Source organism: Oncorhynchus clarkii, chromosome 32 (assembly GCF_045791955.1).
Source record: "Oncorhynchus clarkii lewisi isolate Uvic-CL-2024 chromosome 32, UVic_Ocla_1.0, whole genome shotgun sequence".
Classification (NCBI taxonomy): Eukaryota; Metazoa; Chordata; class Actinopteri; order Salmoniformes; family Salmonidae; genus Oncorhynchus; species Oncorhynchus clarkii.
Window position 1 is genome coordinate 9,413,650 of NC_092178.1, and position 19,159 is coordinate 9,432,808.

General features: G+C 46.7%; 1 protein-coding gene across 2 annotated transcripts; it reads left to right on the top strand.

Annotated features, from left to right (window-relative positions):
* Nucleotides 1–1,236: 1,236 nt before the first annotated feature.
* On the top strand, nucleotides 1,237–17,637 carry LOC139391985 (zinc finger TRAF-type-containing protein 1-like). Of its 2 annotated transcripts, none has more exons than XM_071139598.1 (6): nucleotides 1,237–2,380; nucleotides 3,101–3,195; nucleotides 3,375–3,518; nucleotides 4,858–5,069; nucleotides 14,853–15,031; nucleotides 15,105–17,637. In XM_071139598.1, the coding sequence occupies exons 1-6, from the start codon at nucleotides 2,081–2,083 to the stop codon at nucleotides 15,315–15,317; spliced, it is 1,143 nt and encodes a 380-aa protein (XP_070995699.1). In that variant the 5' UTR covers nucleotides 1,237–2,080; the 3' UTR covers nucleotides 15,318–17,637. The 2 variants fall into 2 exon arrangements, with proteins under 2 accessions (XP_070995699.1, XP_070995698.1); XM_071139597.1 differs by having other exon boundaries at nucleotides 1,265–2,380; nucleotides 4,858–5,078.
* The last annotated feature ends 1,522 nt before the right edge of the window (nucleotides 17,638–19,159 follow it).

The following is a 19,159-nucleotide window of genomic DNA, read 5'->3' on the forward strand; positions in this document are numbered from 1 at the left end:
ACTTACTAACAGGGAAATGCTTACTTACTAACAGGGAAATGCTTACTTACTAACAGGGAAATGCTTACTTACTAACAGGGAAATGCTTACTTACTAACAGGGAAATGCTTACTTATGTTCTCAACAACGCAGAGAAAAAGAAAATAGAGAATAACAGAAAAGTAAAACTTGTAATAATAAAAGTAATAATAAATACACAACGAGTAACGATTACTATATACACGGGGTACGAGTACTGAGTCGATATGCAGGGGTACGAGTACTGAGTCGATATGCAGGGGTACGAGTACTGAGTCGATATGCAGGGGTACGAGTACTGAGTCGATATGCAGGGGTACGAGTACTGAGTCGATATGAGGGGTATGAGTACTGAGTCGATATGCAGGGGTACGAGTACTGAGTCGATATGCAGGGGTACGAGTACTGAGTCAATATGCAGGGGTACGAGTACTGAGTCAATATGCAGGGGTACGAGTACTGAGTCGATATGCAGGGGTACGAGTACTGAGTCGATATGCAGGGTTACGAGTACTGAGTCGATATGCAAGGGTACGAGTACTGAGTCAATATGCAGGGGTACGAGGTAATTGAGGTAGATATGCACTTATAACTAACTATTTAGCAGTCTTCTGGCTTGGGGATAGAAGCTGTTCACTGTCTTGTTGAATCCAGACTTGGTTCATCGGTTGCTGTGTGGTAGCAGAGAGAAATGTCTGACTTGGGTGGCTGGAGTCTTTGACCATTTTTGGGCCTTCCTCTGACACCGCCTGGTATAGAGGTCTCCTCATTACCCCCTTCTAACACCACCTTTTGACTGTTTATCTTCTGTGTCAGACACAAGATAAACAGTTGTGGCAATGTTTTGAGTGACCAAAAAGTGTAATAATAATTATCAACAAGATCACAACACCTGGGTTCTGCTGCTATCACCCAATGTGTTAGTCTATTAGATCATTTGACAAATGATGGATATATAGGCCTATTGTTGCTACATTTAGTTGGCTATCAATTGTGCAGGGGCAACCAGGGTTTCAGGTAGCATGATGTGTCAGATTATGTCTAGCCGTGTCTAGGCAGGTGATGCCCTTCAGGTGTGGTGCTCCATTTTGTCGCATATCGGGTTCTGGTCACCTTTCAAGTCCAAAATTCTACCCGGTCCCCCACACGCACCCTGCAGACCGCAACCGCGCATGCGCACCCACTGTTTAAATACCCCCCCCCCAAGTCATCTGCTACAAAAAATAACACAAAAAAAACATTCCAGTGTTAGCCAATCTGCGACGCAGCTCAAGGACTGTCAAGGGAGGCCATAACAGCAGCTGGCAAAAATATTGACAGTTTATCAAGCAACGAAACTCGGGATTTGCTGTTTTTGTGACCATAGCTGAGTAACACCGGTTAGGATTGGAAGGTGCAGCCGAGCTAGGGTGTAGTGAAGTCGGGGAGAGGAGGAGGAGGGGAGGGTCCGGACAGGAGAAAAACAAAGATGTCTGTGTAGTTCAACTAGGCAAATCCTAGCGACCTGTCTGAACATCTCTCTGATTTTTTTCTCCAAAACTGACACGTCCCGGAGGTCCAGTGGATAGCGAGCTGGCAACAGGGGGGGGAGAGAAAAAAACCCGTTTACCGACCAGCCGAACCGGGCCGTTATGAACGGCCGCTCATGCGCTGTCACGGCAAATAACTGCGACTTGACAACACAAAAACATCTCTGACGGGTTGTTTTGTTCTAGCTAGACGAGGGCGAGGACCGGAGTGTTTTTGTGAGCTTGTTAGCTATAGCATGTAGCTAGCTGAATATATTCGTTAAAACTGCCAGTCAACAGCGCTACATTTCTATACGAAAACGACCATAAAAAAAAAAAAAACTATTTTGGAAAATTACTAAAACGTCCGGTTTGTTAAATTCAACGCGTATTGCGCAACATTGCTTACTATCTAGCTAGCTAACTAGCTAACTCACTAGCTAACGTCCATTCCAGCTGTCCTGGCTTTCCCTTGCCGAGCCTGGGGTCGCTAAATCTGCCAGCTAGCTAACAGGTCGCTAGATTACGCCTGACAAACACCACCACCACCCACCATGTCCTCGATGGAAGAGCGTGGTGAGGTGGGCGTCGCGGCGGCTCCAGGCTCCTCAGGCGGCCTGGGGGTTGGTGCGGTGGGGGCAGCTCTGGATACAGTGGTCGGTGGGCCGTCAATGCAAGAGGAGGTGGGCTTCCGAAGAGGAGAGGGACTCGGGCCCGATTCGGACCCGGACGAGCCGCCGCCCAAGAAGCGGATGAGATTGCCGGAGGGAGAGTCGGGAAAGCTGGAAGAGAGGCTGTATTCAGTGCTGTGCTGCACGGTGTGTTTAGATCTGCCCAAAGCCTCCGTTTATCAGGTAAATGCTGTCAAACACCTGTCCTGGCCTACCAACTCTGTCCCACCTGTCAATATTAGCCAGCGAGCTAACTAACTTCGTATTAAATAGACCCAAATAACATGTCTATTTAGCTTCACAGGTTAGGAATGTCAGGCATGAAGTAGGGGTTGAGGAAAATATGTAAGCCTACTGATCAGCACCTGTCGTGGGCTGTAACGTTAGCTAGATGGGTGAAGAGAGGATGTTGGGCCCAGGGACGCAGGCTAGCCGCTAGCTCAGTAGGTACCGTGTTCAGAAGGGTTAGCCAGTGCTCAGCGCTGTACAGAGAAATTATGACCAATAAATAATACCGGTAGACAGTACTCAGCGCTGCAAAAGAGATTATCTATAAATCCTCAGGATGTAGGTGTTCAAAATGGCACCTGAGCCATTTCTATTCAGATTTGCCAACAAGACATGAACACCTGCAGATGTCTGTTCTGCACATTGATTATCCCAGGCTAACCCCCCTAGGAAATAGGAAAGCCCCAAGATATCACCTTACACAGAGTGAACTGCTCTCCTCTCTTACCCAGTTTACTGTGTTGTGATACTGCGTAGCATGCCCTCAAATAACCACGAGATGCTCTCCCCACCCCAAAGCAAATGAGCATATTAACACTGATTTCTAAAGACCCATGTCAACAGTACGGACACACCAAACACACCTACATTAACCCGTTCCTCTCTGCTCTACAGTGCACCAACGGTCACCTGATGTGTGCTGGTTGTTTCATCCACCTGCTGGCTGACTCTCGTCTGAAAGAGGAGCAGGCCACGTGTCCTAACTGCAGGTCTGTACACGCACACACAGTTAACAGATGCACTTGAATTGACTGAGTGAGTAATTGATAAATGTAAAATCTTTTAAATTGTTGCATGGTGTGTTTTTATATATTTTTTGTTCAGTATATAATTGGTTGATTGAGTGTGCCCCTTCTTTCTCTCTCCACTCCCCCCCCCCCCCCCCCAGGTGTGAGATCACCAAGTCTCTGTGTTGTAGGAACCTGGCTGTAGAGAAGGCTGTGAGTGAGCTGCCCACAGACTGTCCCTTCTGTCTCAAACAGTTCCCTCGCTCCAGCCTAGAGAGGCACCAGAAAGAGGAGTGTCAAGACAGGTACACACCTCATTGGTACACACACACACAAACACTAACACTAACACTAGTGCTGAGCGATTAGTGTTTTGAGGTCGTTTTGGTTCTATAATTTATTTTAAACATTAAATGAATTATGTGGGTTGAATTCTGTAACAACACAGAATATAACAATTAATAAGAGTTCCCATGATGGTAGTGACTGCCCATTACTGCTTATTAGCGATAATTTATTCATATTACGAGCTGCTGTCTGACAATATCAATATTTTAGTAGTTATTCAAAGTAAATAAGGCACACTTTTATGACTGCTGAATACCAACGATCAATCACTTAGATCATGTATTTTCAGGTAGAGATACCCGGTGAAGCAACAGCTGCTCTCGATTGCACAGTCTTCTGTCTATTCCGTAGCAGGTGTAAAAGAAACACACACACCGGACAAATAGTTGCTCAATGGATTATGGTCATTGTAGTTTTAGTTACCACGTCTTCTTTGTTAAACTATGTATAATATTGGAAACTACAACTTCCTGCTACAGCTCACAGTTCAGGCTGGATCTGATTTATCTCTAGAGAAACTGTGCAATGTGTGCATTGAGCTCACAGGAAAAAAAATGAGAAATTAAAATAATTTAATTACTTGTTAAAAAAAATAGGGCCTCCCGGGTGGTTTGGTCGGGTGGCGCAGTGGTTAAGGGCGCTGTACTGCAGCGCCAGCTGTGCCATCAGAGTCCCTGGGTTCGCGCCCAGGCTCTGTCGTAACCGGCCGCGACCGGGAGGTCCGTGGGCCTAGCGTCGTCCGGGTTAGGGAGGGTTTGGCCGGTAGGGATATCCTTGTCTCATCGCGCACCAGAGACTCCTGTGGCGGGCCGGGCGCAGTGCGCGCTAACCAAGGTTGCCAGGTGCACGGTGTTTCCTCCGATACATTGGTGCGGCTGGCTTCCAGGTTGGATGCGCGCTGTGTTAAGAAGCAGTACGGCTTGGTTGGGTTGTGTATCGGAGGACGCATGACTTTCAACCTTCGTCTCTCCCGAGCCTGTACGGGAGTTGTAGCGATGAGACAAGATAGTAGCTAGTAAAACAATTGGATACCACGAAAAAGGGGTAATTAAAATAAAAAAACGAAAAATAACAAATATTTTAGTTAATCGCTCAGCAATAACACACCCTATCAGACAACACCTGCAATAGGGTCAATGACAGAACCAGCAGAAATTATACAGCCGGTCCCAAATCACTTCTTACCCCTCCCCCTTGGCCCTAACCCCTCCGTGTTTGCAGATCTGTAGGGTGATGGCTTTAAACGATGCACTCCCATGAATGGCCCTAAACTCCCACTTCCTGATGTGTTGCCAGGGTGACGCAGTGTAAGTATAAGCGGATTGGCTGCCCATGGAAGGGACCGTTCCACGAGCTACCGGCCCACGAGGAGGAGTGCTGCCATCCCACCAAGACTGGCACAGAGCTGATGGGCATCCTGGGGGAGATGGACCAGAGCCACAGCAGAGAACTAACCCTTTACAACTCTATATTCTCCCTGCTCTGTTACGAGAAGATAGGCTTCACAGGTAGGCTAGGTACACACTGTCACACACACAGTACCTTACTTCCACACTGTCAAATCAAATTACATGTATTTATAAAGCCCTTTTTACATCAGCAGATGTCACAAAGTGCTGTACAGAAACCCAGCCTAGAACCCCAAACAGCAAGCAATGTACATGTAGAAGCACAGTGGCTAGGAAAACTCCCTAGAAAGGCAGGAACCTAGGATGAAACCTAGAGAGGAACCAAGCTCTGAGGAGTGGCCAGTCCTCTTATGGTTGTGCCGGGTGGAGATTATAACAGTACATGGCCATTAAGGCCAGACTGTTCTTCAAGATGTTCAAACGTTCATAGATGACCAGCAGGGTCAAATAACAATCACAGTGGTTGTAGAGGGTGGAACAGGTGGGCACCTGTGGAGTAAATATCAGTTGGCTTTTCATAGCTGAGAAATCAGAGGTCAAGACAGCAGGTACAGTAGAGAGAGAGGGGTTCGAGAACAGCGGGTACAGTAGAGAGAGGGGGTCGAGAACAGCGGGTACAGTAGAGAGAGAGGGTCGAGAACAGCAGGTACAGTAGAGAGGGGGTCGGTAATAGCGGGTACAGTAGAGAGAGAGAGGGGGTCGAGAACAACAGGTACAGTAGAGAGAGGGGGGGGTCGAGAACAGCGGGTACAGTAGAGAGGGGGTCGGTAATAGCGGGTACAGTAGAGAGAGGGGGTCGAGAACAACAGGTACAGTAGAGAGAGAGAGGGGGTCAAGAACAGCAGGTACAGTAGAGAGAGAGGGGGTCGAGAACAGCAGGTACAGTAGAGAGAGAGGGGGTCGAGAATAGCAAGTATAGTAGAGAGAGGGGGTCGGTAATAGCGGGTACAGTAGAGAGAGGGGGTCGAGAACAACAGGTACAGTAGAGAGAGAGAGGGGGTCGAGAACAGCAGGTACAGTAGAGAGAGAGGGGGTCGAGAACAGCAGGTACAGTAGAGAGAGAGGGGGTCGAGAACAGCAAGTACAGTAGAGAGAGGGGGTCGAGAACAGCAAGTACAGTAGAAAGAGGGGGTCGAGAACAGCAAGTACAGTAGAGAGGGGGTTGAGAACAGCAAGTACAGTAGAGAGAGAGAGAGGGGGTCGAGAACAGCAGGTACAGTAGAGAGAGAGAGGGGTCGAGAACAGCAGGTACAGTAGAGAGAGGGGGTCGAGAACAGCAGGTACAGTAGAGAGAGGGGGTCGAGAACAGCAGGTACAGTAGAGAGAGGGGGGGGGTCGAGAACAGCAAGTATAGTAGAGAGAGGGGGGGTCGAGAACAGCAGGTCCTAGAAAAGGTAGCACATCTAGTGAACAGGTCAGGGGTTCCATAGCTGCAGGCAAAACAGTTGAAACTGGAGCAACAGCATGACCAGGTGGGCTGGGGACAACCACGAGGCATCAGGCCAGGACGTCCTGAGGCATGGTCCTAGGGCTCAGGTCCTCCTAAAAAGAGAGAGAGAGATGGGAGAATGAGAGGAAGTGTACTTAAGTTCCCACAGGACACCAGAATTTCACCAGACAGGACAGACTGACCCTAGCCCCCCGGCACATACAGTGCCTTGCGAAAGTATTCGGCCCCCTTGAACTTTGCAACCTTTTGCCACATTTCAGGCTTCAAACATAAAGATATAAAACTGTATTTTTTTGTGAAGAATCAACAACAAGTGGGACACAATCATGAAGTGGAACGACATTTATTGGATATTTCAAACTTTTTTAACAAATCAAAAACTGAAAAATTGGGCGTGCAAAATTATTCAGCCCCCTTAAGTTAATACTTTGTAGCGCCACCTTTTGCTGCGATTACAGCTGTAAGTCGCTTGGGGTATGTCTCTATCAGTTTTGCACATCGAGAGACTGACATTTTTTCCCATTCCTCCTTGCAAAACAGCTCAAGCTCAGTGAGGTTGGATGGAGAGCATTTGTGAACAGCAGTTTTCAGTTCTTTCCACAGATTCTCGATTGGATTCAGGTCTGGACTTTGACTTGGCCATTCTAACACCTGGATATGTTTATTTTTGAACCATTCCATTGTAGATTTTGCTTTATGTTTTGGATCATTGTCTTGTTGGAAGACAAATCTCCGTCCCAGTCTCAGGTCTTTTGCAGACTCCATCAGGTTTTCTTCCAGAATGGTCCTGTATTTGGCTCCATCCATCTTCCCATCAATTTGTTTTATTTATTTATTTATTTATTTTAAATTTTACCCCTTTTTCTCCCCAATTTCGTAGTATCCAATTGTTGTAGTAGCTACTATCTTGTCTCATCGCTACAACTCCCGTACGGGCTCGGGAGAGACGAAGGTTGAAAGTCATGCGTCCTCCGATACACAACCAACCAAGCCGCTGCTTCTTTAACACAGCGCACATCCAACCCGGAAGCCAGCAGGAGGAAACACCATGCACCTGGCTAGCGTACACTGCGCCCAGCCCGCCACAGGAGTCGCTGGTGCACGATGAGACAAGTACACCCCTACCGACCAAGCCCTCCCTAACCCGGGCGACGCTAGGCCAATTGTGCGTCGCCCCACGGACCTCCCGGTTGCGGCCGGTTACGACAGAGCCTGGGCGCGAACCCAGGACTCTGATGGCACAGCTGGCGCTGCAGTACAGCACCCTTAACCACTGCGCCACCCGGGAGGCCCCTCTTCCCATCAATTTTAACCATCTTCCCTGTCCCTGCTGAAGAAAAGCAGGCCCAAACCATGATGCTGCCACCACCATGTTTGACAGTGGGGATGGTTTGTTCAGGGTGATGAGCTGTGTTGCTTTTACGCCAAACATAACGTTTTGCATTGTTGCCAAAAAGTTCCATTTTGGTTTCATCTGACCAGAGCACCTTCTTCCACATGTTTGGTGTGTCTCCCAGGTGGCTTGTGGCACACTTTTTATGGATATCTTTAAGAAATGGCTTTCTTCTTGCCACTCTTCCATAAAGGCCAGATTTGTGCAATATACGACTGATTGTTGTCCTATGGACAGAGTCTCCCACCTCAGCTGTAGATCTCTGCAGTTCATCCAGAGTGATCATGGGCCTCTTGGCTGCATCTCTGATCAGTCTTCTCCTTGTATGAGCTGAAAGTTTAGAGGGACGGCCAGGTCTTGGTAGATTTGCAGTGGTCTGATACTCATTCCATTTCAATATTATCGCTTGCACAGTGTGCTCCTTGGGATGTTTAAAGCTTGGGAAATCTTTTTGTATCCAAATCCGGCTTTAAAGTTCTTCACAACAGTATCTCGGACCTGCCTGGTGTGTTCCTTGTTCTTCATGATGCTCTCTGCGCTTTTAACGGACCTCTGAGACTATCACAGTGCAGGTGCATTTATACGGAGACTTGATTACACACAGGTGGATTGTATTTATCATCATTAGTCATTTAGGTCAACATTGGATCATTCAGAGATCCTCACTGAACTTCTGGAGAGAGTTTGCTGCACTGAAAGTAAAGGGGCTGAATAATTTTGCACGCCCAATTTTTCAGTTTGATTTGTTAAAAAAGTTTGAAATATCCAATAAATGTCGTTCCACTTCATGATTGTGTCAAGGGGGCCGAATACTTTCGCAAGGCACTGTACACTATTACAGCATAGACACTGGAGGCTGAGATGGACGGACGGACGGGTGGTCTAACGATAACCTCAGACAGGGCCAACCAGACAGGATATAACCCCACCCACTTTGCCAAAGCACAGCCACCACACGACTAGAGGGATTCCAACAGACCACCATCTTACCACCCTGAGACGAGGCTGAGTATAGCCCACGAAGATCTCCTCCCCCGCATGAGTCCAACGGGCCGCAAGACCGGACAGGAAGATCATGTCAGTGACTCAACACACATGTTTAGAATAGCGAGAAAAGCCTTGCATGATGTGACGCACCCCTTTTATGGGTACGGCATGCAAGAGCCCCAGTAAGCCAGTGACTGAGCCCCTGTAATAGGGTTTAGAGGCAGAGAATCCCAGTGGAGAGAGGGGAGCCGGCCAGGCAGAGACTGCAAGGGCGGTTCGTCGCTCCAGTGCCTTGCCGTTCACCTTCGCACCCCTGGGCCAGACTACACTCAATCATAGGACGGACTGAAGAGATGAGTCTTCAATTAAGACTTAAAGGTTGAGAACGAGTCTGCGTCTCTCACATGGGTATTCAGACCATTCCATAAAAATGGAGCTCTATAGGAGAAAGCCCTGCCTCCAGCTGTTTGCTTAGAAATTCTAGGGACAATAACGAGGCCTGCGTCTTGTGACCGTAGCGTATGTGTAGGTATGTACGGCAGGACCAAATCGGAGAGATGGGTAGGAGCAAGCCCGTGTAATGCTTTGTAGGTTAGCAGTAAAACCTTTACATTTTTAAAATTATAAATATGTTTTATTTTTTTTTACCGTGACCTAGCCTTAACAGGAAGCCAGTGTAGAGATTCTAGCAGCTGTGTAGAGATTCTGGGAGCTGTGTAGAGATTCTAGCAGCTGTGTAGAGATTCTAGCAGCTGTGTAGAGATTCTAGCAGCTGTGTAGAGATTCTAGCAGCTGTGTAGAGATTCTAGCAGCTGTGTAGAGATTCTAGCAGCTGTGTAGAGATTCTAGCTGCTGTGTAGAGATTCTAGCAGCTGTGTCTAGCACTAACGGAGGTTTATTTAATGCTTTTATCCGGGGAGCCGAAAAGTAGAGCATCGCAGTAGTCCAATCTAGAAGTGACAAAAGCATGGATTTGCTTTTCTGCATAATTTTATTTTACAAAAAGTTTAGTGTTTTTGCAATGTTCCGACGATGGGGGGAGCTAATCCTTGAAATATTCTTGATATGTTCGTCCAAAGAGAGATCACGGTCCAGAGTAACACTGAGGTCCTTCAGTTTTATTTCAGACGACTGTCCATCCATCAAGATTAATTGTCAGATCCAACAGCAGATCTTTCTTTCTTGGGACCGGGAACTAGCATCTCTGTTTTTGTCAGAGTTTAAAAGTTAAGCATTTTCCGCCATCCACTTCCTTATGTCTGAAACTCAGGCTTCCGGGGAGGGCAATTTTGGGGCTTCACCATGTTTCATCAAAATGTACAGCTGTGTTGCATACGTATAGCCGTGAAAGTTGATATTGTCTTTCCGAATGACATCACCAGGATGTAGAATATATAGTGAAAACAATAGTGGACCTAAAACGGAACTTACATTTGATTTGTCAGAGGATAAACCATCCACCGAGACAAAATTATATCTTTCTGACAGTTAAACTCTAAACCAAGTAAGAACTTGTCTGTGCAGACCAATTTTAGGGTTTCCAATCTTTCCAAAAGAATGCGGTGATCGCCGGTGTCAAGAGGAGTCTAGAAGCACGAGGACCGATGCAGAGCCTTGATCTGGGCTCAGGTATTTTCTAATTATGAGGAAAAACATTTAGATCCAGAATGTTTATATCCACCAGACTAAACTAGATCCAGGGTATGACTCTGGCAATGCGTTGGTCTGGCGGACATGTTAGACACAACCCACCGAGTCGATGATGGCTCTGAAAACCTTGTTGGATTGGGTCTGTGTCACTAAAAAAAACTTTAATATTATCTGCCCTGACTACAAGGTTCAGGGAGCTCAGTAAGGAACACTGTATGCTCAGGAGGCCTGTAAACGGTGGCTATAAAAAGTGATTGAGGAGGCTGTGATACACGCAGTACCTGACTTCCACAGGTCTGTCGCGGTCACCGAATTTCATCAGCTGGTGATTATCAAGCAAATAACTGTCTCACGGTAATGGACCGTTAATTAACATATTTAGCATCTCCTAGCTTCCACACACGGACGCACACCTTTTGGAACATCTACATTTTTAAAAAAGTCTAATGAATCCAAGTAAAACAGCCTACACTTCCACAATAAATCCATTATTTATTTTAGACAGGTCTAAAGAAACATGATATGAAGAAAATGTAGTCTATTTCAGAAGAACAGAATACTCTTGAGTTGTCCTTATGTTAGGCCCTGATCTGGCTATGTCATATGGCTGTGGGCAACACTAGATCATTTAACAGACCAGATTTGCTAAGAATTCCGTGGCATTATTTTTATATTATGAAGAATTCAATTTGAAAATAAGAGCTGAATAAAATATAAACATTTTCTCCTTACGATTTGAGGAATTGCGCACATGCGGCTATTCTGTGTTGAGTGGTTAACAAAGAAATAGGTCCTCCTATCTGCTTAATTTAGAGTGATTCATGTGACTTTGTTCTATAAACGTTGGGCTATATGTTTAGATTATTAATACATTGTAAGGCAGCATGACGTGACTCATGAAAAAAGTTGCTTGAAAGGCAGGAGCTCTGCTTTGTTTTGTTTCTGCACAGACTGTACACACTTCATCAGTCTCTCATTCACAATTTGACAAGCACTTGATAATGCCTCGAATTTCACGGCGGCATCCCCTTTGGCCGTAATGCACCCTAAATAAAAACCCAGGCCTTTTGCGGCCAGTCCCGTTGTGCCCTCGGCCCGGAGTGCTACGTTGTGCCCTCGGCCCGGAGTGCTGCGTTGTGCCATTTCTCCCTGAGAAACTCACGTGCTGCTTATTAGCCAGTTAGGCTCTAAACCCCTTGTAAAGTGAATTAATGTGCGTCATTTTAAGAAGTTATTTGGCCACTTTAGTTGTGATACAAACCTTATCAAAACATATAGGCTTTATGGGTTAGACTACTAAAATTTGAGAGAAAAAAAAGCAGTTTCTTACGCTGGACATTGTTCACAAGTGATGATATATAATTCAGAAGTGATAGGCTAATATTGTCACCCATCACACTATTCTTGATTTAATATTGTCTTTACATATACTAAATAATATATATGTGTGACATTTGTTTTGATTTAGAATGGACCATTATCATGCACCTGTCTCAAAACAGGGACAGCAGGAAAAAATACATGTCATCTATGCACTTAAATAGCGAATGAAGAACCCTTTTCCCCTGGTTCATTTTCATGCCAGTCAGGTAGGCTATACTCCTGTTGTAAAGAGAAGCAATGTGCTTAACATTAGGAAAGTTGAGAAATATAGTAGGCCTAGCCTATAGAAAGCTGATGGGATCCTCCTCTTTTTAATAGAGGCCATCACTCTGTTTTCTCACACAATAGCATAGCCTATAGAAATGTTGCACAACATGAGCTCATGGGCTCTCATGAAGTGTTTGATTAGATTTTCGAATACATTTGCATTGATGTCAGAGTGATTAGAGGGAGTGCTGAGAACCAGGCAGTTAGCAAGTTTGGTCGGCTACTGATGACCATCAGCAGCATCAGAGTTTGGAGAAGACTAATTACAGTGACTAAATGGCCACGTGACATTTGACTGCCTTCATGACTCGTGACCGCCGGTGTGGCAGTAATGCGGTCACCGAAACAGCCCTAATCCACAGTACACACTGTCATACACACACGTGGATTGGGATATGTTCCGCATTGCGTCCAACAACAACATTGACGAATACGCTGATTCGGTGAATAAGTTTATTAGAAAGTTAATTGACGATGTTCTACCCACAGCAACGATTAAAACATTCCCAAACCAGAAACCATGGATTGATGGCAGCATTCGCGCGAAACTGAAAGCGCGAACCACTGCTTTTAACCAGGGCAAGGTGACCGGAAACATGACCGAATACAAACAGTGTAGCTATTCCCTCCACAAGGCAATCAAACAAGCTAAGCGTCAGTATAGAGACAAAGTAGAGTCCAGGATGTCTTGCTTCCAGACAGACTAAACTTTTTTGCTCGCTTTGAGGACAATACAGTGCCACTGACACGGCCCGCTACCAAACCTGCGGACTCTCCTTCACTGCAGCCGACGTGAGGAAAACATTTAAACGTTTTAACCCTCGCAAGGCTGCAGGCCCAGACGGCATCAGCAGACCAGCTGGCCGGTGTGTTTACGGACATATTCAATCAATCCTTATCCCAGTCTGATGTTTCCACATGCTTCAAGAGGGCCACCATTGTTCCTGTTCCCAAGAAAGCTAAGGTAACTGAGCTAAACGACTACCGCCCCGTAGCACTCACTTCCGTCATCATGAAGTGCTTTGAGAGACTAGTCAAGGACCATATCACCTCCACCCTACCTGACACCCTAGACCCACTCCAATTTGCTTACCGCCCCAAAAGGTCCACAGACGACGCAATCACACTGCACACTGACCTAACCCATCTGGACAAGAGGAATACCTATGTGAGAATGCTGTTCATCGACTACAGCTCAGCATTTAACACCATAGTAACCTCCAAACTCGTCATCAAGCTCGAGACCTTGGGTATCGTCCCCACCCCGCCCTGTGCAACTGGGTCCTGGACTTCCTGACGGGCCGCCCCCAGGTGGTGAGGGTAGCTAACATCTCCACCCCGCTGATCCTCAACACTGGGACCCCACAAGGGTGTGTTCTGAGCCCTCTCCTGTACTCGCTATTCACCCATGATTGCGTGGCCATGCACGCCTCCAACTCAATCATCAAGTTTGCAGACGACACTACAGTGGTAGGCTTGATTACCAACAATGACGAGACGGCCTACAGGGAGGAGGTGAGGGCCCTTTGAGTGTGGTGTCAGGAAAATAACCTCACACTCAACGTCAACAAAACAAAGGAGATGATCGTGGACTTCAGGAAACAGCAGAGGGAGCACCCCCCTATCCACATCGACGGGACAGTAGTGGAGAGGGTAGTAAGTTTTAAGTTCCTCGGCATACACATCACGGACAAACTGAATTGGTCCACCCACACAGACAGCGTGGTGAAGAAGGCGCAGCAGCGCCTTTTCAACCTCAGGAGGCTGAAGAAATTCGGCTTGTCACCAAAAGCACTCACAAACTTCTACAGATGCACAATCGAGAGCATCCTGTCGGGCTGTATCACCGCCTGGTACGGCAACTGCTCCGCCCACAACCGTAAGGCTCTCCAGAGGGTAGTGAGGTCTGCACAACGCATCACCGGGGGCAAACTACCTGCCCTCCAGGACACCTACACCACCCGATGTCACAGGAAGGCCATAAAGATCATCAAGGACAACAACCACCCGAGCCACTGCCTGTTCACCCCGCTATCATCCAGAAGGCGAGGTCAGTACAGATGCATCAAAGCAGGGACCGAGAGACTGAAAAACAGCTTCTATCTCAAGGCCATCAGACTGTTAAACAGCCACCACTAACATTGAGTGGCTGCTGCCAACATACTGACTCAACTCCAGCCACTTTAATAATGGGAATTGATAAAAAATGTATCACTAGCCACTTTAAACAATGCCACTTAATATAATGTTTACATCCCCTACATTACCCATCTCATATGTATATGTATATACTGTACTCTATATCATCTACTGCATCTTTATGTAATACATGTATCACTAGCCACTTTAAACTATGCCACTTTGTTTACATACCCTACATTACTCATCTCATATGTATATACTGTACTCGATACCATCTACTGCGTCTTGCCTATGCCGCTCTGTACCATCACTCATTCATATATCTTTATGTACATATTCTTTATCCCTTTACACTTGTGTGTGTGTATAAGGTAGTAGTTTTGGAATTGTTAGGTTAGTTTACTCGTTGGTTATTACTGCATTGTCGGAACTAGAAGCACAAGCATTTCGCTACACTCGCATTAACATCTGCTAACCATGTGTATGTGACAAATAACATTTGATTTGATTTGAGTATCTGACTTCCAGGACAATCATTTAAATCTGGCTGAAAGGACCAGTCACACACACAGAAAACATGAGTCTTTCCCCCTCTCTCTGCCCTGTCCAGAGGTCCAGTTCAGGCCGTACCGGACAGATGACTTCATCACCCGTCTGTACTATGAGAGTCCTCGTTTCACCGTGTTGAACCAGACCTGGGTACTGAAGGCCAGGGTCAACGACTCTGAACGCAACCCTAACCTCTCCTGCAAACGCACCCTCTCCTTCCAACTCATCCTCAAGAGCAAGGTACACACACACACACACGCTCGCTCTCGACTCGCTCTCGCTCCCTCTCTAACGTTCACCCTCTTCCTTCTAGGTGAACTCAGCTATAGAGTGTTCCTTCCTGCTGTTGAAAGGACCGTACGACGACGTGAGGATCAAGCCTGTGATCCACCATCACGCGTTCAGCAACGACACCAACGAGACAGACTACGTCCCCCTGCCCATCACCGACTCTGTGGAGTGTAACAAACTACTGGCCGCCAAGAACATCAACCTACGACTCTTCATCTTCCAGATCCAGAAATAGACAAGACGAGGAGGAGGAGGAGGGAGAGGACCGAGAGAGACGTGTAGAGGACGTGAGGGAGAGAGAAGTTTGAGTTTAAAGTGAGACACCACTGATACCTCTTTACACACACACACAGCCCACTAGACCACATATTGAGAGAGTTAGGGAACCCCACCATTTCAGGTGCTGCTTTTAGTGTTGCTTTGGAGACCGGATGGTGTTGCTAGGGGAATTCATCTGTATGGACTGAGGATGTTGTTACTATGGGGGTGTTAGGGGAGAGGGGGTTGTCGCTATGGAGACAGGATGGTGTACCCGTGCAGTTGAGTCGGTCTGACCTTTCACCCTTTGACCCCAGAGCCAAAGGTAGCTCATACCCACCAAAGCAGGATGAACCATACGAGAGTGTGTGTGTGTGTGTGTGTGTGTGTGTGTGTGTGGTATGATACTCTGAGTAAATGTGTGTGCGTATGTGTTCCAAAGATGTGAATGTGAGCTTTTGAACTCTGTTGACCACTCAGCTAGTCTGTCCTATAGAATGGAAGGGTGGGTTACTTGTATACACACACTCTGACCTGCTCCTAGTCTGTTTGATTAGGACAGCCGTCCACTTGGTTCGGAGACCAACCCAGAGCAGAGCCAAGATGGCAGTGTTTTGCATGCTCCTTTTAGTTAGTCCTTCAAAAATGAGTTGTGATTTATATATTTAACCTCAAAAGTTAACTTATACCTCCTTTTTTTAAATTTTATTTTTAACCCTGAATATTTAAATTCCTTTGAACTTAGCCTTTTTTTTTAGTTTGGTATTAGTGTGGCTGTGCGCTCGCGTGTGTGTGCACAGTGTTGCTCGCGTGTGTGTGCACGGTGTTGCTCACGTGCGTGTGCACGGTGTTGCTCGCGTGCGTGTGCACGGTGTTGCTCGCGTGCGTGTGCACGGTGTTGCTCGCGTGCGTGTGCACGGTGTTGCTCGCGTGCGTGTGCACGGTGTTGCTGGCGTGCGTTTGTTTTTTGACAGATGCATTTAGGGCCCTAGTGATCACATCCCTATAAACAGATACTTGCATGGCCAAACACACACACACACACACACACACACACACACACACACACACACACACACACACACACACACACAATCAACAGACCTCTTAGGCCTGCTCAGAAACCAACATCTGTGTATGTATGTTTGTGTGGACTCCTCCTTCTTCTCTGGTTGGGCCGTGCTAGAACCGGAGAACCCAGAACCCTGAAACGGAGCTGAAGGGAACCCCAGCTAGTGTGACAGACTGGGTTTGAATCCAGTTTGTCTGCGTGCCACAAGACCGCGTTAGTCCTCTAAGCTAAAGCCCAGGGCATTATCTTGGGGAGGTTCCCCTGTAGTAGGGCGGTTCCCCAGTAGTAGGGCGGTTCCCCAGTAGTAGGGCGGTTCCCCTGTAGTAGGGAGGTTCCCTTGTAGTAGGGTGGTTCCCCTCCGGAAGATGGAAAAGAGAACCTGAACGGTCCACCGGGTCAACCCTGTTTCACAGGACTAAGGGCTCGATTCCATCAGATCCGCTTTAGCCAACATCTGCAGAGTGGTTGTTTTGGCGGTCAAATCCACAAGTAAAGCCGGGCATTCCCATTGGCTGCACGGAGTCACATTAACAGAAATCCCATGCAGCCTTGTTTACATGTCCAACACTGGAATGTGAGATGTAGCCTACACTTTGATTTAGGGATGAATGAAATCCTCATTTAGTTGAATGATTTTTTTTCAATTTGAGTATAAATATTTCCATATAGCCTACACGTTGTCGTCGTGAACTTCTGCAGCGAGTGGGGCAGGTGTGGTTTCCTGGCGATGATCGCAAGAACAGCTGCTCAGCGATAATTTTTTTTTTGTGGCTCAAACTGAAGTCCCACCGCCAAAACATCCGCTATGCTGGTGTCTACTGTCGCCGGTTAACTCATGATCTGATTGTCTAGACCTAGCTCATGACTCTGGTTTTAAATGGGGAGAATCCTGGATGGGACCTTTTGACTTTGGGAACTGGTAATTTGTGTGTGTGTGGGGGCGGGGGGGTCTGGTGCGTTACTATGGTGACGTGTTTAGAGTGTTTAGAGTTACTTGAATGATGCTGAGATGACGATGTTACTAAAAAGTAGAATCTACTGTGATGGCTCTGTCTCTCCTCCTGGCCTATTTAGGTTGAGTATTTCTATAGATCTGACTCCCCCGGGCCTATCTAGGTCTTGTATTTCTGTGTTTTAATGCTTTTTCGTCTCTATGCCAATAGACTCACTGACTCATCTCACTATGGCTGTACATGTGCCTTTTATTAAAGATCATGGAAACTGAGAAGTGTGTGTGTGTGTGTGTGTGGCACACGCATGAGAGAGCAAGACGACACCACAACATTAAGAAAGGTGACCTGTCAAATCAGCCACATCAATTTAATCTGCTCAAACACATCAATACATATTCTATAGTAATTTCATATCCATACAAAACTCAACTGGAGTATATAAATGATGCTGCACAGCACCTCTGATATACAGTGCCTTCAGGAAGTATTCAGACCCCTTGACCTTATTCCTTTTTACGTTACAGCCTTATTCTAAAATGGTTAAAATCGTCCCCCCCCCCATCAATCTATACACAATATCCCATAACGACAAAGCAAAACATTTTGCACATTCAAAAAAATGAAACACTGAAAGATCACATTGACATAAGTTTTCAGACCATTTTCTCAGTACTTTGTTGAAGCACCTTTGGCAGCGATTACAGCCTCGAGTCTTCTTGGGTATGACGCTACAAGCTTGGCACACCTGTATTTGGGGAGTTTCTCCCATTCTTCTCTGCAGATCCTCTCAAGTTCTGTCAGGTTGGATGGGGAGCGTCACTGCACAGATATTTTCAGGTCTCTCCAGAGATGTTCGATCGGGTTCAAGTCAGGGCTCTGGCTGGTCCACTCAAGGACATTCAGAGACTTGTCCCGAAGCCACTCCTGCGTTGTCTTGGCTGTGTGCTTTGGGTCGTTGTCCTGTTGGAAGGTGAACCTTCACCCCAGTCTGAGGTTCTGAGCGCTCTGGAGCAGGTTTTCAGCAAATATCTTTCTATACTTTCCTCCGTTGATCTTTGCCTCGATCCGGACTAGTCTTCCAGTCCCTGCAGCTGAAAAACATCCCCACAGTATGATGCTGCCACCACCATGCTTCACCGTAGGGATGGTGCCAGGTTTCCTGCAGACGTGACGCTTGGCAAAGAGTTCAATCTTGGTCTCATCCGACCAAAGAATCTTGTTTCTCATGGTCTGAGTCCTTTAGGGGTCTTTTGGAAAACTCCAAGCTTACTGAGGAGTGGCTTCCGTCTGGCCACTCTACCATAAAGGCCTTATTGGTGGAGTGCTGCAGATATGACTGTCCTTCTGGAAGGTTCTCCCATCTCCACAGAGGAACTCTGGAGCTCTGTTAGAGTAACCATCGGGTTCTTGGTCACCTCTGTCCAAGGCCCTTCTCCCCGATTGCTCTTGGTGGTTCCAAACTTCTTCCATTTAAGAATGATGGAGGCCCCTGTGTTCTTGGAGACCTTTATTAATTAAGACATGTGTTGGCACCCTTCCCCAGATCTGTGCCTCGACACAATCCCGTCTCCGAGCTCTACGGACAGACCTCATGGCTTGGTTTTTGCTCTGACATACACTGTCAACTGTGGGACTTGTAGACGGGTGTGTGGCTTTCCAAATCCTGTCCAAACAATTTAATTTACCACAGGTGGACTCCAATGAAGTTGTAGAAACATCTCAAGGATGATCAATGGAAACAGGATGGACTTGAACGCAATGTCGAGTCTCATAGCAAAAGGTCTGAATACTTAT

Excerpts from the sequence above, each read along its gene's own strand:
- LOC139391985 (XM_071139597.1), top strand. The coding sequence starts at position 2,081 with ATGTCCTCGATGGAAGAGCGTGGTGAGGTGGGCGTCGCGGCGGCTCCA. Across the intron at positions 2,381-3,100 it reads CCAAAGCCTCCGTTTATCAG|TGCACCAACGGTCACCTGAT; the intron begins GTAAATGCTGTC and ends TCTGCTCTACAG. Across the intron at positions 15,032-15,104 it reads AACTCATCCTCAAGAGCAAG|GTGAACTCAGCTATAGAGTG; the intron begins GTACACACACAC and ends TCTTCCTTCTAG.